Below are 21975 nucleotides of genomic sequence, written 5' to 3'. Positions count from 1 at the left end.
ATCTTGAGTGACTGCAGTTATCGAAAAAGTCTACTGTATCAAGCATTTTGTCAGAAATCGATAATTTAAAAAAAGATATCCCCGTCTTTCTCTTTGGTTAATTTCTAGTTTATTCTTGATGTTTGATGTAGCCTATATCAATGTATTATATTCTTGAGAATCAGACGCGTTGGTTGTCTCGTGGTTTGTTAAACTTTGGTAGCTCATCTTTTGGAGAAAAACATTATATAAATACACCTTTCCCAATGCATTAGGCTATATGGTAGCCTATTGAAAACTTAGGAGCAGAATATTGTGTGGGACATAGCCTACCTGTGTATTTGGCCTGTTGTCTTTAGGAAGTATATGGTTCGCTATTTTTTATACATTTTTGTGCCATCGACTAGTCTACACGAATGGCAAATTCTATGGTGCTGAATGTGTCGCAATCTACGAGCGAGGACGAGCATTCTGCCCCGTAACCGACGAAGGAAAGAAGCAGAATTGGGGCGCGTATCCGAAAGCGCGCTCACCGCTCAAGTAGGCTATTGGGGCTACATTCATCCTCGAGGGACAAGAGCGCGCCTCCTCTCTGCTTCCATCTCTTACCCAGGCTCTACCGTTTCCTGCGTTCCTGGGTGATAGACCAGGGTTGTCCTGAGAACCAGAGTATCAACAGAGAAGGGGGATAAGATGGAGGTTTGCGAGAGACTTTTGTGTTTGGCCGTGGTGTCCAGCGTTTTCGGTTTTGGCTCAGTTCTGGGGAAATACGTCAGAGGTATAGTTAATACCAAAGAGGTAAGAGATGGTGTTGGTATATTTATCGCAATTATTACAACGACACTGTCACCGTTATTGGATAGACAATTTAGTCCATGCTACAAGCGTAACTGTTATTGCGAAACCTCTAAGTTACCTGTGATGTTTGCATGCCATTTAACCTATTACGCTACGGATTAGATGACAGCTAGGTTGTGTTTGTTGCCGTGCAATTGAGCGCATCTGTATGCATGTCAGATCCAGCACATTTCTTTTGTGATCGAAACTCTGCATATACATCACAAGCTTCAGTTGTGACGGTGTGGCTCTCAACTTAAATTGGACTATTTCGTCGCTTTAGCTTACAGGCTTCTTTATTGTCACTACAAGACGATGGGGTTCTCTTTTCACCAAGGCAACCGGTTACAGGTGTGAGTCAGCGGTCGTTCTTCAAAACGGTGTTTGTTATTGGTCCACGCACGCCAGTTTCCATAGATACATTTGACAAAGATTAGGCCTATTAGACCAGACATCGTCTAAGTTGATATGGCGTTTTATCCGTAGTGCTCCAGGTGTCTCAGTGAATCTGGGCCAAGTGTCCACTGCAGGGAGAGTTCCAAAAACCTTGACCATGGTGTTTAGGAGATTAATATAACTTGATTAGACGACATCCGCCAAACTAGACTCTTATCTATAGCAAGACTTAGAAATTATTGTCAGTGGTGTGGCTTATTTGAAGTTTAGAATCATAACCATGTTATCAGAGATGAGGTTATATGCTTTTATCCTTTGGTCAATTGAGATAGCAGGATTGCAAATCCCATTTTGTTTAAAAGTAAAAAAATTGTGTTGTACAAGTGGTTTCCATGTCAAATACTTATTCAAGAAAGCACTCCTTGTCTTCTAAACTCATTCTGTGTTGCTGATCTAGGAGTAAACACCTGCACAGTATGAATGGCATAAAACAACACTGGTCTTGACATATTGATAAAGAGAGAGAAAGAGAGAGACTGTGCTTGTGTGTGCGTGCGTGTGTGTGCTTGTTTTCCTTTGGGACCGTTAAACACATCACCAGTCTTGTCTGCTAGCCTCTTCCCGCCCAAGGTCACTCACTCATTCATTCAGTAAACACACACAAACACACACACAGTCCGAGTGCCAACACCAAAACACTCTAGTTGAAATTGAGAACAGCCAGAATCGTATCAGGCTCATGAGAGGTGAGCGGAGGGGAAAGGAGGTGTGGGTGAGTGGGCCGTGAAGGCCCTAAAGGAGGGATTTGCTATGTGGGATATTTGGGCCTGGAGCATCATCAAATGAACCATCAAAGTAAATACAGACTCTGTAGAAGGATCAGTTCTATACATTACATTTAGTCATTTAGCAGACGCTCTTATCCAGAGCGACTTAAAGTAAGTACAGGGACATTCTCCCAGAGGCAAGTAGGGTGAAGTGCCTTGCCCAAGGACACCACGTCATTTGGCACGGCCGGGAATCGAACTAACAACCTTCTGATTAATAGCCCAACTCACTAACCGCTCAGCCATCTGACCCCCCTATACCAGCATTTATAGGTGTGTGTGTGTGTGTTTTTGTGGTGTAATATGACAGATAACGACGACAAAAAAGCTTTTGTGTGTATAGTGAGTGTCCGTGTTCTCCCATGTTTGTACATAGTGTGTGAGAGGGTGTCTTTAAGTTTTACTGTTGTGTAACCTCACTAATGAATCATTGAGAGGCTCGGCGGTCCAGGGGTGACGTGACTAGCTGATTGGTAATTAATTGTTAATGAGGCTTAGCGAGCAAACAGGGATCTGGGGAGGGAGAAAGAGAGGGACGGAGATAGAGGGAGAGAGAGGTTGAGAAAAGGAGGGATGGCGAAAGAGAGCGAGGTTCTGAATCTCGGTGGTGAGTGGATACCGCATCAAGGCCTAGCGCTTGATTAATGAGGTGTCCAGTGCACACACACACACATACACACACACACACACACACACTGGCTGAATGACTCTGCATCACAATGCAGTAGCCGTGGGGGAAATGAGAGGACTAAGGAGGATTACGTGTGACACCCCAGCATCCGGACCCGTGTTCTAAGATGTTCTACGTATCCTCTCCTGTTCTCCTGTGCACGGTCCACTTGTCCACTAAGACTGTCTGTGGCAGCAGCTGCCCTTGGACTCCCCCAAGGGGGACGATAGCCTGGCTGGCTGGTGTGAAAATCACCCAGCTGGATGTGGGGACGGTATTGACTGGTCAACGATAACGTTTGAGCTAGTCGAGCATGAGTAGTTGTGAAGCTGGCCGTAGAGGGATGTTCTGGGGCTGGGGCTGAGGCTGGGGCTGGGGCTGAGGCTGGGGCTGGGGCTGAGGCTGGGGCTGAGGCTTTGTTTGTTCCTATGACAGCTGGAAACCAATCTTGTGATGGTTGCTATGACTATGGGTAAATTAGGTGTTTGTGTACGCGTGCGTCTTAACAAAGGGGTCATTCATGATACTGGGAGAGTCGGGCGATAGCACTGCCATTCTCCTCTCTACCTAGCCTTATTTCATTTTTAAGGGGGAAGGGGAAGGGGGGGTGTATTGTTCTGAATTACGACCTTGTAGTAGCCATGGCGATGGCGCCGGCCCCAGGACAATGCAGGGAGGTTGTGTGTGGACGGCTTTCTTCAGCAGGTTCCTGGGTCGCTCCGTGACTTACTGCCCCTGGTGTCAGCTCCAGTTGGCTTCCTCTGCCTGAAATATGGCAGCGGTTTTGTTTGCTGTGTGAAATATAGACCAGGAGCCTGGTTGGAGATTGAAGCCCGCTTGGCAGGGATTCCGCTACACAGAACAGAAATGGACGTGTTTCTATTCTGAGAGGAGTCGTCAGAATGGCAGTTATACAGTAATAACCTGTGGACTTCATTTCCGTGAGCGCTTGTGCAGGTGGGGCCTTCTAACAAACAGGCACTGGTCAGGTGAACATCCTAATGTGAATTTCATTATTTGAAGTGTCCATTGCAGATGAGCCTGTCTAGGGTAAGGGTACGATTGTCCTGTTCACTGTGTGCAGACACAAGTGGCTGGTGGGCTGGGTTGATCTGTGTGTGTTTCGGAAGCACATGCTGCCAATGTGCCCCCTTCTTCAATTCCCGCCAGTGCTGCTTGCACACGAACACACACACACACACACACACCTGCACACACACACATGCACACACACACACACACACTCTCACTGACCAATCTACTGCTGGCCAGTGCTGCTGTCGCAGTGTCTTACATAAGAACATTGAAGTGTGCTGTCCAGGCTGTAGTTTGGCCCGGTCCTTGCAGGCTTGTGGTTTCAATGTTCTTACTTTTGTGATGTCCCTCTCCCCTCTTTCCTCTTCTCCCTCCCTCCCTCTCTTTTTCTCCTTTTTCATCCAACTCTGTCCTCCTGTTTGTCATCTTTGCATCTTTCCTTCTCTGTCCCTCCCTCCCCCCCTTCCTCCTTCCGTCTCCCTTCATTCACCTCTCCTCCTCTTTCCTCCTCTTTCCTAGGACTGGGTCTTCCTCACTCGATTCTGTTTCCTCACTGACTTTGGCCGTCTAGACTTCCGGTTCCGCTACGCAAAGGTAGGCTGGTACTGCACATCTGTGGTTTGAGTAGTGTGTGTGTGTGTTTGTGTATGTGTCTACATAAAAAACCTGTAGAGGCCAGTAATAATAGCCTAACTACCGATAGAGTGAAAATCATTGAAAACAGGAGTGTTTTTCGAATAAACTAGAAGGTTCTTTTGTTGTGTGGTAATAGATTTTTGGTTAAGGGTACACACAAACGTGTTGTATTTTTCTGACAATGTTTCCATTAGAATTAATTTAGCTCTTTCATTCCATCATGCAGATTCTTTCTGTTTCTGTGTTATTTTCATTGTACATCTTTACACACATCTCTCCCCCCCCCCTTTCTCTCTCTCCTTCCCTCTCTCTTTCCCCTCTCTTGCTACCTTACGTAAACTTTATTAGCCTTGAGCCTGTATAGTTATCGGCCGTTCTAGTTGTAACACACCTTTACCTTGTCCTCTACTCCTTCCTCTATCACTTGTTCTCCATCTATTCATCAACTGTTCCCAAATCCCCCCGCCTGCCCCCCTCTGGCACCCAACCCCTCCCTCACTTTTCCATCTTCTTTCTGTTGCGTTGTAGCCTGCAGTCTGTGTCGAATTAATCTTACCCTTTCACACCAACCTGTCCCCCCCTCCCTCCTTTCTCCCCCCCCCATCTCTCCCCCCTCCTCTCTCCCGTTCCCCTCCATTTCCTTGTTCTCTCTGTCCCTCCTCACTAGTCACGCTGCTGTCAGAACATATTGCTCTACTTTGATGACAGCACTCAGTGGCCAGCTGTGTACAAGAGGGCGGATAAGGTGAGAAACTGCCTTTCTGCTTCTCAGGGATGGTTTGTGTGTGTGTGCGTGTGTGTGTCGTGTGTGTGTGTGTCGTGTGTGTGTGTGTGTCGTGTGTGTGTCGTGGTTTTCCATGAAATCCTAGCCAACAGAGCTATGGACACTTGTTTGCTTCTTGGTCGTGTGTTTTTTGCGTGTGTAATGTATACTGTATGGTGACGCCTTCACCTTTACCTTTTCCTACCTGCTTGTCTGCGCCACAGAACTGCTACCAGAAGGAGGCAGTGTTGAGGCCAGAGAACAATCAGGTCATCAACCTGACCACCCGCTACACGTGGTCCGGCTGTGTGGTAAGAACACAAGTATTTTTTCGCAAACACACACACTTGTATCCGTTGTGTGGTTTTGGTTTCCCAACAGACTGTTTTCTTAAAAAAAATTGTTTGTATCAATTAATCCATGCTTTGTTTGTTAACACAGTCTGGGGTATTTGTGGTTGCAGTAGGTGTGAGTCTGGTATGGCTCCTTCTTTTGAGGGCTTGTTTGTGTGTCTCCATCTGTTAGATGTGTGGGCTGTGATATCTCTCTGTGGGTATATGACAATAACACGTCTCTCTCTTTCTCTCGCCCTTTTTTCTCACACACATATTCACTCTTCTTTTACGGTCTCTCTCGCCCGTCTCTCTGCCTCCCTCCCTCTCTCGCTCACTATCGTTCTCTCTCTGTGTGTCTCTGTCTCTCTACCCCCTCTCTCCCTCTCTGGGTGATAGGTGGAAGGAGAGGGGAATGAGGAGGTTTTAAGCTGTGTGGGAGGTCGAAGCTTCAGGTCTGTGAGGGAGAGATGGTGGTACATCGCTCTCAGCAAGTGCGGGGTAAGTGTTCAACACTAACCCCTGTAGCTGGGGCCCTGCCCACTGCTTGTCTGTTGCCCTGACAACACACGCCACCCCCTCGCTCACACACAAGCGAACAGGGCGGCCGGACAATCCATCGTTAGGCGACAGCACACGTTTATTCAGGACTGAACTCATGTTACCTCGCTGTTTTGTCTGCGCAATCCTCGGGAACAAATGAATAAATAATTTGCTTCGCCGAGACCGTAAATCCACGGATGAGTCCTACTGTGATGTAAAGTTTTGTTTGGTGATGGCTCTATGTGTGAGCGTGGGTCTGTGCTGGTACGGGGAGAGTGTGGCTGGTTCATGTTGCTGTGCTCGGAGCACTCTGCATAGTAATCACTGCTTGATGAGCTCTGCTCAAGGGCTGGAGCTGAGCTCAGTGTGTACGTGTGTGCGTGCGTGCGTGCATGTTTGTGTATGTGTATGGGTGTCTCCTGTGTGTGTTTGCCTGCCTGTTCGTCGTGTTCTGTTGGCATGTGTGTGTGTGTGTGTGTGTGTTTGTGTGTGTGTGTGTGGGGGGGGGGGGGGTTGAGTGCATATCTGGGCATGTATCTGTCTGATCGGGTTTGCGGTGTTTGCGGCGGGAGTGCGTGCCGGATTTGCAGTGTTGGCGCAGATCGCTAGTGAAGAGGGAAATGATTTAAGTGGTTGTTTCCTGGAGTGTCGTCACGACAGCGGCTGTTGATGGACACACGGCCTAATGCTGTTGGACTGGCTCTCACGCTGTGTGTCGGGGCCTGCAGCTCTCTGGACACGCCGGCAATTTCCGTCTTCATGTCTTCTCGCTTCCTCTCCTCTCGCTCACTCTCATGCTCACCTTTCCATCTCTGTTTTGGCCCCGTGTTCATCTCCCCCCCCCATCTCTCTCTCCCTCCCTCCCTATTCTCTCTCTTTCCCCGTCTGCTGTTTGATCGCTGTATTTGTTTACTTCTTTTTTTTTTTCTTCACTTCTGCTCTTTCATTTCATCCTCTGCTCCCTCTGTCGCTCCATTCCCCTTCTTTATTTTCTGTTGTCCTCGCCTGCTCTCTGCACCCACTTTTCTTTTTTTATCACTCTCTGACTATCTATCTATCTCTCCCCTCTCTCTTCAACTCGCTGTGTGTGCCTTCACTGACAGTATTGATTTTGTGACAGGCTACGCTTGGTAGTCCCTCCAACCTTTTTGATGGAGGGACTGAGATGGAGTCCTGGCTGCCAAAAGGAATCAAAGGCTACCCCCTACCTCCACCTCGCCACCACAACAACCAGAAAGTCCGCAGGCTTTGAACTGCTCTCTGTGAAATGAGCTCTTTCTGCCACGCACTGTCTCTCAATCGCTTCTCTTTCTCTCTGTCTCTCTCTCTCTCTCTCTGTCTCTCTCTCTTTATATCTCTCTCTTTCTGCCTCTCTCTCTCTCTTTCAGGGGGATGGCTTGCAGCTGGAATACGAGATGAAGCTGACTAACGGCCAGTCTTTCTGGACCCAGCATTTCTCTGCAGATGAGTTTGGTGAGCGTGATTACAGCGATGTTAATAAAACGATGGCTAATAGACTGGACAACACTACTTTGCACGGCCAATAAAGCATATTGAACTGAACAAATTAGAATAATGAAGGGAAGGTCTGTGGATGAATTAAAAATAATGGATGAGCTTACTAGGATGGACAAAAAGAGGCGGGCGGGGGGGGGGGGGGGGGGTAGTGGGGGCCATAGTATTGAAATAGTCATGTTCATCTCCTTTAATAATTCCAACATCTTTCTGTGCCTCATCTCCCCTTCCTATTCCCATCCTCTATAATGGAACTTCCCAGGGATTCTGGAGACCGACATCACCTTCCTGGTCATCTTCAGCGCAGTGTTTCTCCTCTCCTGCTACTTTGCCTGTAAGTGTCTTTCCCACGTATGGGGGCTTGACCGCCCCCCGTCCTCGCCTTCGTCTTCCCAGGGAGAGAGGATTAGTAAGTGCCTACCTGCCTGCCCGGCGTCAAGGCGGGAGTGCTTGTTTCAGAGAGCACAGGGCGGGAGTGCTTGTTCCAGAGAGCACAGGGCGGGAGTGCTTGTTCCAGAGAGCACAGGGCGGGAGTGCTTGTTCCAGAGAGCACAGGGCGGGAGTGCTTGTTCCAGAGAGCACAGGGCGGGAGTGCTTGTTCCAGAGAGCACAGGGCGGGAGTGCTTGTTCCAGAGAGCACAGGGCGGGAGTGCTTGTTCCAGAGAGCACAGGGCGGGAGTGCTTGTTCCAGAGAGCACAGGGCGGGAGTGCTTGTTCCAGAGAGCACAGGGCGGGAGTGCTTGTTCCAGAGTACGTTTTGGTGTTCAGCCCCACATCCCCTGGATCACTAGAGGAGGTGTGTGTGTGGGGGGGTCAGCCCCACATCCCCTGGATCACTAGAGGAGGTGTGTGTGTGGGGGGGTCAGCCCCACATCCCCTGGATCACTAGAGGAGGTGTGTGTGTGGGGGGGTCAGCCCCACATCCCCTGGATCACTAGAGGAGGTGTGTGTGTGGGGGGGTCAGCCCCACATCCCCTGGATCACTAGAGGAGGTGTGTGTGTGGGGGGGTCAGCCCCACATCCCCTGGATCACTAGAGGAGGCGGGGGGGGGGGGGGCTTAGCTGCGCTTGACAGACACGAGACAGCTGAAGCTGAAGAGCAGACAAGGCCTGCAGGGAAACGGGGATGTCGGTGTGACTGAGCTACAATGCCGGACTGCTCTCCTGAAAGACCGGGGAGGGAGGGAGGGAGGGAGGGAGGGAGGGAGGGAGGGGAAAGTGCACACAGTATCTGCACATATAGACATGTATTCAGCAAGTAGGGCACGTCCTCATGCTTCTCTCTCTTTCTCTCCCTCTCTTCGTTCTTTGTTCACTCCCTCTACACCTGTTCTTGCCCACATGTCTCCTGTTATTTACTCTCCTTTCCCCTTTTCTTTCATCTTCCTTGGTTGCCTCTCCTCTTTTGTATTCCTCTTTCATCCCCCACTCCCATCTCTTTCTCCTTCCCTCTAGATCATCTGAAGGGACGGCAGCTTCTCCATACAACCTATAAGATGTTTATGACTGCGGCAGGTGTAGAGGGTGAGGCTCATAACTCTCTCTCTCTCTCTCTCTATCTCTATCTCTCTTTATCTATCTGTCTCTCTCTCTCTATCTCTCTTTATCTATCTCTATCTCTCTCTATCTCTCTCTATCTCTATCTCTATCACTCTTTCTCTCTGTCTCTATCTCTCTCTCCTTTTGTCTTTCTATCTCTGTCTCTATCTCTCTCTCTTTCTCTCTCCCTCTCTATCTCTCTCTTTATCTATCTCTCTCTCTCTCTTTATCTCTCTCTCTCTCTTTATCTATCTCTATCTCTCTATCTCTCTTTCTCTTTATCTATCTCTCTATCTCTATCTCTATCTCTCTCTATCTCTCTTTCTCTCTCTCTCTCTCTCTCTCTCTCTCTCTCCTTTTCTCTTTCTATCTCTCTCTCACACACAGATTCCTCAAGCACTACATTTGCATGTCATACTGCATGAAAGTCTCAAATCTTCAAGTACATGAGCCACTGATATTAGCATAGGTATTAAGTAATAAATTAGCACTATTGCTTAGCTTAGTTGTTCCCTCTGGTATGTAATATTTAATAGCTTTCAGTAGCTCAGAAGTGTCTCTTTCCTGATTCCTCTCCTCTGCAGTTTGCAGCCTGATGTTTCACTGCATCTACTGGGGCCTGTATGCCAGAGATGGGGTAGGCAATGGCAGTCTGAAGATACTGGGTGAGTCAGAGAGCCAAACCACTGGGTAGTTTCAAGATGAACAATGCATGTAAGATATTCTGTATAGGAGTACATTTGTGTGTGTGCCTGACTGACTGCGCGCATGTGTGTGACATGACCTGTTTTCGGTTTCCGGCGTTACCAATTCAGACATTTTAACCTACTTACAGTAACCTGTCTTTCACTCTCTGTGGGAGAAGTTCTAATGTTTTCCCTCCCTCCCTCCCTCCCTCCCCCCCCTCCCTCTCTCCCTCCCTCCCCCTCTCCCTCCCTCCCCCCCTCCCTCCCTCCCTCCCTCCCTCCCTCCTTCACTCTCCACAGGGAAGTTACTGTTCTCTGTCAGTTTCTTGGTGTTCCTACTGATGCTGGTTCTTCTGGGAAAAGGCTTCACTGTCACCAGGTAGGTGTGTGTGTGTGTGTCTGTGCATCTCACATTTCACACGGCGTCTCTCACCTCTGGGCCGGAGGGCAGCCCCAGCTGTCCCTGCGCTCAACAGCTCTCCCTCGCTCTGCCTTGTCACTTAGGATAACTGCCGTTATCGTTGCTACGCTGTGACACTGGATAAAAACGCTCTTCTCCCTTCCCTGTCTCACAGGCTGCGTTGACTGAGCCTTTTAGCTCTGCTTCTCCCTGTCTGTCTAGTTTGGCAGAGAGGTTTCAACATCGACACGACACACTGTCTTCTCACTCGGGTCCAGTTCATGAGTAGCTGCAGCACTTAGATCAGCTGTCTGCACTGGAGTTTAACGGATAGACACGGTGCTTTTGTTCCCTTTCTTACATGTACCGTGTGTGTGTCTGTCTGCACACACTAGGGTCTGCAAACTCTTTAAACTAGGTTTACAAACTCTTACCCCTGTGTGTGTGTGTGTGTGTGTGTGTGTGTATCACTGTATCAGGGCAAGGATCAGCCACAGCGGATCTGTCAAGCTGTCCATCTACATGACGGTCTACACCATCACTTACGTCATCCTCTTCATCTACGAAGCTGAGGTACGCTCCAGCGCACCAACACCCAAGCCTAGCGCCCTGACAGGAAACACACCACACCACCCAAGCCTAGCCCCCTGACAGGAAACACACCACCCAAGCCTAGCCCCCTGACAGGAAACACACCACCCAAGCCTAGCCCCCTGACAGGAAACACACCACCCAAGCCTAGCGCCCTGACAGGAAACACACCACCCAAGCCTAGCGCCCTGACAGGAAACACACCACCCAAGCCTAGCCCCCTGACAGGAAACACACCACCCAAGCCTAGCCTCCTGACAGGAAACACACCACCCAAGCCTAGCCCCCTGACAGGAAACACACCACCCAAGCCTAGCCCCCTGACAGGAAACACACCACCCAAGCCTAGCGCCCTGACAGGAAACACACCACCCAAACCTAGCGCCCTGACAGGAAACACACCACCCAAGCCTAGCCTCCTGACAGGAAACACACCATCCAAGCCTAGCCCCCTGACAGGAAACACACCACCCAAGCCTAGCGCCCTGACAGGAAACACACCACCCAAGCCTAGCGCCCTGACAGGAAACACACCACCCAAGCCTATCTCCCTGACAGGAAACACACCACCCAAGCCTAGCGCCCTGACAGGAAACACACCACCCAAGCCTAGCCCCCTGACAGGAAACACACCACCCAAGCCTAGCCCCCTGACAGGAAACAGCTGGGCAACGCTACAATGATACACCAACAGGCCAACGATACATATATATACCCTTAATCCTTTTCTTTGACCAGGGACTCGGAATATGAGACATACTGCTAGAGGTCTGGGTAGTGGGGAGGGTTGCCTGCTGTGCAGGGTTGTATTCTAGGATGTAGGTCCATGAAAACACCTTTAAGACTCCCAGGGTGTCCACTCCATACGCTCTGTATGTGTATCAGTCCCCCTGCCCCCCTTCAAAACGTTATCCTCCACCCTCCCCCCAACACGTGCAAACGGAAAATCCAGCAATTTAGCCAGTTTGTCACAGATAGATCCTCGCTACTCTCTTTTGTTCCGGTTGCTTCTACTAAGGAGTCACTACTACTTTACTAGGGAGTCAGGTGGCTGAGCGGTGAGGGAATCGGGCTAGTAATCATAAGGTTGCCGGTTCGATTCCCGGCTGTGCAAAATGACGTTGTGTCCTTGGGCAAGGCACTTCACCCTACTTGCCTCGGGGGAATGTCCCTGTACTTACTGTAAGTCGCTCTGGATAAGAGCGTCTGCTAAATGACTAAATGTAATGTAAATGTAAATGTAATGACGTTCGCTCACCCAGGGCATCAAGTTAAATGAGTTTCAGCCAGGTTCAGGTGGAAAGGAAATGAGACTGGACGCCTACTTATTGGGCCTGCTCTGTAACTGCCATGTTGTAGTGGACAGTAGGCGCCAGGTCCTGGAGGTGGAATCATCACACCTCTGCATAATGCAGGCCAGTGGAAGGTGTAACTCTGTCCGTGCTATACAGACGTGCGAAACTCGATGCACCGCCCGCAGACACAGAGAGTCTAACGATGACCCAGTTGTAGGAACAGTAAAGGCAACACACATGCCAACACACACACACACACACACACAGAGTGACGCACAAACACACACCCATACACACACAGAGTGACGCACAAACACACACCCATACACACACATGCTTACGCACAAACACACACCCATACACACACATGTTTGCGAGGACACACTTGACAAGGGCAGACAAACTCACACACACGCACACACACACACACACACCTTTTCATCGGTCATTCCAATTGTGTCAGCTAAAACACAAGCAGAACTCAGGGCAGTAAAAGGCACTGCATACTTTTGACACTTCAGATAAATGAACGGATGAAACTGTTCTACTGAATTAAGGGGTTTGATATAGTATAATGAATAACTGTCAGTAATATATATATATATATATATAAATATATTATATATATATTATAAATGTATATAGTAATAATAGACACAGAGGGCTTGTCCATTGTTATTTCCCATTTAGAGTAAACGTGGTTGGTTTTTAGATAGTTGTGATTTTGACTGCAATATGTGTGCGCATATGTGTGCGTGTGCATGTGTGCGTGCGTGTGTGTGTGTGCGTGCGTGTGCATGTGTGCGTGTGTGTGCGTGTGCATGTGTGCGTGTGCGTGTCTCAGTTCTTTGACCCAGGCGAGGTGCTGTATGCGTACGACAGTCCAGCAGGGTACGGGCTGATGGGTCTTCAGTTGCTGGCCTACGTGTGGTTCTGCTACGCCGTTCTGGTGTCTCTCAAACACTACCCCGAGAAACAGCCCTTCTACATCCCCTTCTTCACTGCATACACCCTCTGGTGAGGCCTCCTCCTCCTCCCTCCTTCCAGATCAGTACTTGGATAGTGCCTTTACTTCATTACAATAAGTAGCAAATTGACCATCTTTTCTCTCTGCCTGTGTCTGATTGCCCTGTCTTCCTCATTACCCTCTCTCTCTCTCTCTATTTTTCTACCTCTCAGGTTTTTCGCAGTGCCAGTCATGGCTTTGATTGCCAACTTTGGCATACCTCGATGGGCTCGGGAGAAGATTGTCAATGGCATCCAGCTTGGCATCCACCTCTACGCCCACATTGTGTTCCTGGTTAGTGCGCCATGTCCGAACACACACACACACGAACACACACACATGCACACACACACACGAACACACACACAGGCACACACACACACCTAACACTCTGTTCCTGCTAATGATTCACGTCTCGGTGTCCTTCATCATCCTCGTTTGCGGCTCCCACCTTCCTCGTCCGACACACAAACACTTCAGATCCACACTTACTTGCAAAATGTCACACATACACACAGTCTCTTTGTTGGTCTGTTCATTACCCATGATTCATTCCTCATGAGTCCTCTGCCGGTTCTTATAAATATTGTACCGTGTCATCAGGACCTTCACAGCAACTGTAAAAAGGCCAGATCTGATTTATATACCGTACATTCTTCACTTGTCCAGGCACCCTACTGAATTGCTTTCACCCTTTAGATTCAGCATTTTCACAATATATGAGTTACACTGTGAGTTACAGCTAGATGTGTATGTTTAAGCACCCACAGACTAACTTCATGCTAACACAGTATGGTATACCTTCATAATCATTTCACTTTCCCATTCTCTCCATAGGCAATCACTCGGCCCTCAGCGGCCAATAAGAACTTCCCGTACCACGTGAGGACGTCCCAGATAGGCATCCTTCTGTCCAGTCCGAAAGCGGGGGTGCCTGGAGAGAGCTTCCCCCACCACGCCTACGGCAACAGCTCCTTTCTGGGCGACTCCCAGCCCAACTTCACTGAGCTGTTCTCCATCCAGTCGGTGAGTCTGAGGCCGAGGGCTGAGGCTTTGAAACCGGCCATTGTTGCAGGCAGGCCTGATTAAACACACAGACACAGGCAGGGGACACAGTACAGTCCATCTCAAATTCAGAGTCAGGGGACAGGTGGCTGAGTGGTGAGGGAATCGGGCTAGTAATCCGAAGGTTGCCAGTTCGATTCCCGGTCATGCCAACTGACGTTGTGTCCCTGGGCAAGGCACTTCACCCTACTTGCCTCGGGGGGAATGTCCCTGTACTTACTGTAAGTCGCTCTGGATAAGAGCGGCTGCTAAATGACTAAATGTAAATGTAAGTTCAACCCAGCCTCGCTGCTCTGCATGGTGTGACAGGACGCTGCCAGGTACTGACAGCAGGGGTACACCTGCATGACCCCTTGACCTTTCACTCTAAACCTCCCTCTCCATCCTCTTCGTCCTCCAGGGCCCAGTGAAGACAGTAGAGGAGACGGTGGCCCGGAAGGGACAAGAGGTACCGAGGAACAGCGAGCAAAAGATCATCACCACCACGGCCGATCTGACGTCTGCGCTCCCCCCGGCCCTGCCCCCTGTGCCCCCCCGCCTCTCTTCCCACTCCCCCCCTCCCCCCCCACGACTCCCCTCCTTTACCGAGTACTTCAGCATGCAGAGCGGGCTCGGGGTGGGGTCGAAGGCATGAGATAGACCAATAGGAAAGGAGGGTTGACAGGGAAAGAGGGCTGATATAGAAGGAAGTGTAGGGGGAGGGAAAGAGAGTAACAGTGGGTGAGGAACAAGATATGAGTTAGAGTGCTATGGTTGTAAAAAAATATATATATATAAAATAAATAAAAAACAAGAAGCAATAAATATTTGATGCAGACCTGAGTGAGGCACAAGGGGAGATGACAAAATGGGCGTAGACTGAGCAATAGAGTGATAGGAATGCACAAGGGGACTGAACAAAACTCTTATGAACATTTTCATTTAAGAATTTATAAGGCATCGCTGGAAGAGCCAAGGGGGGGTAAGTGTAAATAGCCGAAGCGAGGGAACAGTACTTGTACTTTAAGTAGTTGCAAATATTTCTATTGCGCAAGGGATGTTTTTTTCACATTGTTGAATTCCAAGTGGTGCTGTGACCATTGAAATTCTGCTGCCATTACACTGTACCAGAGTATTCACTCCCTTCATGCGAAGTAAAACTACTTTTTTATGTTTGACATATTTTGATAACGAATAGATATTTACTCCCTATATAGAATATGTTAGGTTTGTTTATATACTCATCGGGTTAGACAGGATTGATATTCCGACGTTTAAGTGTACAATGTCAAGTTTACTGTGGACATCTCTGAGGTAGTAAAACAAGCATGTTTGTACTGTACCCACCTGTTTTACACTTGGAATACTGCACTTCATGTTACCATACAATGTGTGCACTTGTGTGTATTAACACCACTTTTGTACCACATACATACTGTATGTACAGAACAAACAATACCTGGCGAAAAATCACCAACAATTTGGGGAAAATCTATTGTTACAACTCTGCTTTCATTTGTTGATGATTGGAACCGCACATTACCCATCTCAGTTCAGTTTTCACTGGACTGAAAACTGCACAGTTCAAACAGTTTGTTGTTATGACAACGAACTGTTGTTATAATCTTTTAACAGTTTGTGAATGTACTACCGCCTCAGACGAGGACTGAAGTGATTTGAACTTACTTTAAAGTGCACATCTTTTATACACTTTTTTCTTTAGATTCCAGTGTCCATCATCGACAGATGACTCGCAGACAGCCAGAGGTGATGCATTAAACATTCATCATCACCCCCCCAAATAAAACAATTGAAAGTCTGTTTCTTTAGGCAACAACCATAAATTAATCTGTACTGCATGGACACAGGCAGTTTTTACATGAGCTCCTACAAATGAATCAGTCATGTTTTAGATACTACATTCTCTTTGTTCTGCATTGAAGTCTTAATGTTCCTCACTGCAGAATGTCTGTTTCTAATACGTTTAACCCTTGTGTTCTCCTCGGGTCGTTCTGACCCATCAGTCATTGTGACCCACCGTCGTATTGCGACAACTTTACCGCATACAAAAACAAAGTGAAGCATTTTCTTTTAACCGTCGGGCTGTCTCAGACCCCCCACATTGCGAAGGTTAAAAGAAAAGTATTTTTATTTGTTTTTGTATTGGGTAAAATTGGGTAAACACAATGATGGTTCGTTATGAACCTTTGGGTCATGTGACCCGAAGGCAGCACGAGGGTTAAAGGGGACATCTGGGCTGTACTCATCGATAACACATTGCATTATAGTCCAGCTGCATCCAAAAATGCAATACCTGTAGATATTTTCATGGATCTGTCTATGTAAGAGTTTGGCATTGTTGCCACTGTAGTCCATTGTTGCTCATGGATTATTATAATTACTTGACTGCATAGACTGGTGTACTACGTGGACAACTGACTCACATTCTTCGAAGCTGGTTCCACTCATTCACATATTTTGCATGACTTATCTGTCTAATGTACATGGATGACACACAGGTTTACTTCAACATTAAAGACGTGCACACACACACACACACACACACACACACACACACACACACACACACACACACATGATGGAAAGGGATTGTGTATGCATGAAATGATAGCACAGCTTCCAGGCAACTCAGATAGATATGGTTAAGAGCACATCACAGAAGCATTGTTCAAAAATAAATGCATTTTATTGGTGTCAAATAAGGAGATCCTGAATACGCTGTACATAAACTTTTTGCCAAAAATAAAATTGGTCCGTTTTGTTAAAGCCTTGCTCGTTTCATGCATCATTACTCGAACACTGAATACCATCACGTTCAATTTGATGTTGTGTTTCATATTTGAGCTTAGAATACTTCACAGGCTACTATACTTGCACAAAAAATGCAAAAGGCCTATTGATACTATCATAGTAGTGTTTTCCACTCATCAGTTTCCAAGGCAGAACATCAGTGTGCAATTGGTTCTTAAGACATGCGTATTCATGTGTGTCATTTGAAGACTTTTATTTTGAATTAGTTTTTTCCTTTCGCAAGAAAGTTTTGCATTTTGAGTGTTTTCGGATTTATGTTTTGAGAAATGTAGCCATGCTTTAAAAAATGTGCATAAGCAACTGAGGAAAAACTAAGCATAAACTAGCATGGTTTAAGGGGAAAATAAATCCAGAGCCGCTCTGCACTAAGCTCCTGCAGCCTGTAGGTATACGGAATAAAGTTTACAATGCCCACAGCACAGCCCAGGGCTGACCACCAAACCCACTACGAGACTATCGTGCAAGGTTAGGATCAAGACATGGATTCCAAAACTGCCATTTGGAAAGTTCGACACCATCCTTTATCTTGCCAATGTTTAAAATGCATTAAGTGGACAGTCAAGAATAATTAAAGAATAATTTATTTTTCATACATTTTTCATACAAATACAGATGGAAGATGTGAAGGGATTGGTGTGCATGACTCGCAAAGTTTCCTAGAAGCCTTTCTTCCACTTGTCTGCGTGGACATAAAAGACAGCAGAATTTGCTGGTCAGAATTTGACTGTTGTCTTCTGTGCTCTCTCCTCTTTATAGCCTTTCAGCAGCTGGTTGATAAGGCTGAGTTCACTGTTTTTTCTGACAGGATACAGGGGTGGGAAAGGGTTTCCTCTGTATTCAAGAACAGACATTTTGGCCCGGTCCAGGTTCTCCCGGTTAGGAATGCGAGCCATGCGCGTGTAACCCTTCTTCTGAGTTTCGAATCGAGGAGCCAGTACCTTGAAGAGCTTTGGGACAAGATCCTTTTCCTTGAGCGACACAGGAGACAGTGGAAGGACAACAGTTCATTAACTCAACACAACAGCATGAGTTCTACGAAATACTCAAAAGGCTAGCTAGCGAACACTTACTGTGAGCCAAAAGCTAGCCATTTTCATTGCTTTCTCGTCAGTGTCTCCCTTCTTCGCATAGTCAATCAACTAGAAAAAACATTAAAATAACAATGCAAACAGCGTTAGCGCTTTCAAGCTAAAAATACAATGGTAGCTTAACGTCTGCATGGCTAGTTAGTTAGCTACCTAGCTCAACGCGTCGTGCCCTCACCTTTTCCGCGTAGAACCGAACTTCGTCCGCACGTCCTTGAGTGGTCTCTATCCTCTCGTGGCGAACGAGCCCCGTAAGCATATTGCGTAGCATATTGATACGAGACTCGGGACCGAGACCCATTTTACGGGCAACTCGGCCATGGGAAATTAACATCTGAAAAGTAAGGCGCATCTTGCCGAAAGGTTTGCCTGAAGAAGTCAAAGAATAAGGGCAAGAAGAAGACACAACTGTGTCCCCCTCCTCAAATAATTGTTTGTTATTGTAACACAAAAAAAGAAATAAACGCTCATAGAGCCTTTCCTCGAGGTCGAAGATATCTATTGAAGTGCTGTTTGATTTCACTGGTTGACTTTGACTGTGGAGCTAAACGAGTAGACCGTCTGGGTATCTGATTTAGTATAATTGTTCCGGGGTAAGATTAGTTCCGCCTTGAAAATAAATACAAATAGACAGTACAATCTTCATAAATGCATTCCCAGTAAGAAGTGAGCCTGAACCACTGTAGCATACTGCACTTTATTTATTTTTGTTGTTACAAGCCTACTTTGCATCATGGACAATCATGTTAGTCATGGAATGACAAGATAGGGTCTCTCCATGACAATTGTTCTCACAGAAATGTCACTGATGCGATCACTGCAGATGCATTCCATGTCTACACATAATTGTGCAGATACAGAAAAGCTGGAAAAACCTTCTGAACTGGAAGAGAGGAATAGAGTGGCGAGCGCTGTTGGGGGTCCCTCTAGTGACCACACCAACCTGGGTACCTGCAAAACTGGTAAAACATGGACAACTGTGTCAAAAAGTAATAATTTACACTTATTTAGGCACATATTTAGGCTTCTGCCATAAGCAATTATATCCTGGCATGCAACCATTGAAAAATACCATTTGTATTATAGTAAGTAAAAGTAAGTAAGTACAATTTATTTATACAGCGCTTTTCACAGACATGGTCACAAAGTGCTTTACAATGTACAATGTTGTCAATATAACATAAAAGTCTAATAATACATATAAATAAAAACAGATAAAAATTATCAATAGACCAAAGACAGAGATTACAAAAGCTAACCTGAACAAGTGAGACTTGTCCCTTAAAACTTTCAACATTCTCAGCAAACCTAATGCTGGTTGGCAAAGCATTCCAGAGTCTGGGTGCCATAGCGGCAAAAGCTCTATCCCCACATGTCTTCAGACGAGTGCGTGGCGTCGATAGCAGATTTTGGTTAATAGATCTAAGAGACCAGAAGGGGGTGTGTAGGTGAATTATATTGGCAAATATAGTTACTGTTTTCATATTTAAGAGCATAAACAAAATTAAATACCTTTTTTAAGGTTCCCCTACACGTATAGAGTGGGCATGATAAATCTATGGTTGGCTCTACTTCTTTCTATATTATTCAACTTTTCCTCGAGGGACTGGATTGTTCATGTACTCCAGCACAGCTTCAGGGCAGGAGGGGGACTCGGCCTGGCTGGAGAGCAGGAGGATGACTCCCAGCAGGCCGTGCAATGTCCAGTGACTCCAGAGGAACTCTGCGCCTCATGGGACAGATCATAGGTGGGGGTGCACAGCTGTCCGTCTGGTGTCTGGTCAGTATGATGACCAGCTCCAGTGGCCTTGTCCCTGGAGGCAGGTGACCTTCCAGGCTCTGGACCAGAACCCTCAGATCCAGCTGCAGATGTCCAATAGGTTTAGCCTCCTTCCGAGGTATTGTATTCCACTTACATGGAAATACATGCCATGCATACATACTTACATGCATACATAAGTACATACATGTGCTACAACACGCATGTTAATCATGTTTGCTGCAGCGTGTAAAATGAAGATGTTTAGCACTCAAATAAAGCTGTTGACTCACTATTACTCACTCCTGTTTCCATATTATGAGGTTGTTGAAAGATGCATAATAGTATTATTGTTTAGCATACTTAAACCAAACCTCTGAATCCTACACAGGTATCAAACAGACAAAATGTCACTGATTTAAGAGGGATATTTGCTTTAATGCCCTTTGTTGTATTATTGTCTGTGGTGGTTTGACTTGATGATACAGTAGCTACTCATTCAACGTTGTTTGACTTATTTATTTTCTTTGCCACCAGACATCTCCCCTCAGACCCTCTCCTCCAGAACAATTCTCTTCCGTGCCCTACACTCCCACCTGTGACGTTTAGCAGCCAGACACCACAGGACCTGGACGAGGGTACATGTGCCACACGGTATGAAATACACTTGAAGTAAAGCTGTTTTGAAAGTAATACCTTATTTTGAGTGTAGCTACACTTAAATCTGTCGTTTCCCTTGTATAAGAGTTCTGAAATATAAATTTGAACCTTTGTTGCAGGTTCATTAACACCACCACTCTGCCCCCCACGACAACCACTCTGCCCCCTACAACAACCACTCTGCCCCCTACAACAACCACTCTGCCCCCCACAACAACCACTATGCCCCCTACAACAACCACTCTGCCCCCCACAACAACCACTCTGCCCCCTACAACAACCACTCTGTCCCCCACAACAACCACTCTGCCCCCTACAACAACCACTCTGCCCCCCTACAACAACCACTCTGTCCCCCTACAACAACCACTCTGCCCCCTACAACAACCACTCTGCCCCCCACAACAACCACTCTGCCCCCTACAACAACCACTCTGTCCCCCACAACAACCACTCTGCCCCCTACAACAACCACTCTGCCCCCTACAACAACCACTCTGCCCCCCACAACAACCACTCTGCCCCCTACAACAACTACTCTGCCCCCTACAACAACCACTCTGTCCCCCACAACAACCACTCTGCCCCCCACAACAACCACTCTGCCCCCTACAACAACCACTCTGTCCCCCACAACAACCACTCTGCCCCCTACAACAACCACTCTGCCCCCTACAACAACCACTATGCCCCCTACAACAACCACTCTGCCCCCTACAACAACCACTATGCCCCCTACAACAACCACTCTGCCCCCCACAACAACCACTCTGCCCCCCACAACAACCACTCTGCCCCCTACAACAACCACTCTGTCCCCCACAACAACCACTCTGCCCCCTACAACAACCACTCTGCCCCCCTACAACAACCACTCTGTCCCCCTACAACAACCACTCTGCCCCCTACAACAACCACTCTGCCCCCCACAACAACCACTCTGCCCCCTACAACAACCACTCTGTCCCCCACAACAACCACTCTGCCCCCTACAACAACCACTCTGCCCCCTACAACAACCACTCTGCCCCCCACAACAACCACTCTGCCCCCTACAACAACTACTCTGCCCCCTACAACAACCACTCTGTCCCCCACAACAACCACTCTGCCCCCCACAACAACCACTCTGCCCCCTACAACAACCACTCTGTCCCCCACAACAACCACTCTGCCCCCTACAACAACCACTCTGCCCCCTACAACAACCACTCTGTCCCCCACAACAACCACTCTGCCCCCTACAACAACCACTCTGCCCCCTACAACAACCACTCTGTCCCCCACAACAACCACTATGCCCCCTACAACAACCACTCTGCCCCCCACAACAACCACTCTGCCCCCCACAACAACCACTCTGTCCCCTACAACAACCACTCTGCCCCCCACAACAACCACTCTGCCCCCTACAACCATTGAGACCTCTCTGCCCCCACGACAACCATTGACACCACTCTGGCCCCAACAACAACTGAGGAAGATAACAGGTACACCTTGTTCAGGTTAATTGTATCTGAAGCATTATGTGAAAATAATACAATA

General features: G+C 47.5%; 2 protein-coding genes across 2 annotated transcripts; one reads left to right on the top strand and one right to left on the bottom strand.

The window, feature by feature from the left end:
* Nucleotides 1–491: 491 nt before the first annotated feature.
* tmem145 (transmembrane protein 145) lies at nucleotides 492–16886 on the top strand. The gene is made up of 16 exons (XM_062465627.1): nucleotides 492–777; nucleotides 4264–4338; nucleotides 5048–5125; nucleotides 5368–5454; nucleotides 5875–5976; nucleotides 7407–7491; nucleotides 7796–7867; nucleotides 8989–9057; nucleotides 9657–9737; nucleotides 10059–10137; nucleotides 10638–10731; nucleotides 12889–13061; nucleotides 13224–13344; nucleotides 13888–14076; nucleotides 14516–16076; nucleotides 16332–16886. Exons 1-15 carry the CDS (start codon nucleotides 673–675, stop codon nucleotides 14747–14749), a joined length of 1644 nt encoding a protein of 547 aa, XP_062321611.1. The 5' UTR covers nucleotides 492–672; the 3' UTR covers nucleotides 14750–16076; nucleotides 16332–16886.
* A 614-nt stretch (nucleotides 16887–17500) lies between these two features.
* mrpl17 (mitochondrial ribosomal protein L17) lies at nucleotides 17501–18563 on the bottom strand. The gene is made up of 3 exons (XM_062465677.1): nucleotides 18190–18563; nucleotides 17997–18065; nucleotides 17501–17894 (listed from the first exon to the last, which is right to left on the bottom strand). Exons 1-3 carry the CDS (start codon nucleotides 18361–18363, stop codon nucleotides 17640–17642), a joined length of 498 nt encoding a protein of 165 aa, XP_062321661.1. The 5' UTR covers nucleotides 18364–18563; the 3' UTR covers nucleotides 17501–17639.
* Between the last annotated feature and the right edge of the window lie 3412 nt (nucleotides 18564–21975).

The sequence above is a fragment of the Osmerus eperlanus genome, chromosome 7, assembly GCF_963692335.1.
Source record: "Osmerus eperlanus chromosome 7, fOsmEpe2.1, whole genome shotgun sequence".
Classification (NCBI taxonomy): domain Eukaryota; kingdom Metazoa; phylum Chordata; class Actinopteri; order Osmeriformes; family Osmeridae; genus Osmerus; species Osmerus eperlanus.
Note: the sequence above shows the minus strand (reverse complement) of the source record. Positions and strands in the feature narration are given on the sequence as shown.

What these genes read in the sequence shown, in the direction of transcription:
- mrpl17 (XM_062465677.1), bottom strand. Translation starts at nt 18,363, where the DNA reads ATGCGCCTTACTTTTCAGATGTTAATTTCCCATGGCCGAGTTGCCCGT. An exon ending in TTCGGTTCTACGCGGAAAAG is followed by an intron (nt 18,066 to 18,189) that starts GTGAGGGCACGA and finishes TGTTTTTTCTAG; the next exon opens with TTGATTGACTATGCGAAGAA. An exon ending in TGGCTAGCTTTTGGCTCACA is followed by an intron (nt 17,895 to 17,996) that starts GTAAGTGTTCGC and finishes GTGTCGCTCAAG; the next exon opens with GAAAAGGATCTTGTCCCAAA.
- tmem145 (XM_062465627.1), top strand. Translation starts at nt 673, where the DNA reads ATGGAGGTTTGCGAGAGACTTTTGTGTTTGGCCGTGGTGTCCAGCGTT. An exon ending in TGTACAAGAGGGCGGATAAG is followed by an intron (nt 5,126 to 5,367) that starts GTGAGAAACTGC and finishes TCTGCGCCACAG; the next exon opens with AACTGCTACCAGAAGGAGGC. An exon ending in TTTCTCTGCAGATGAGTTTG is followed by an intron (nt 7,492 to 7,795) that starts GTGAGCGTGATT and finishes GGAACTTCCCAG; the next exon opens with GGATTCTGGAGACCGACATC.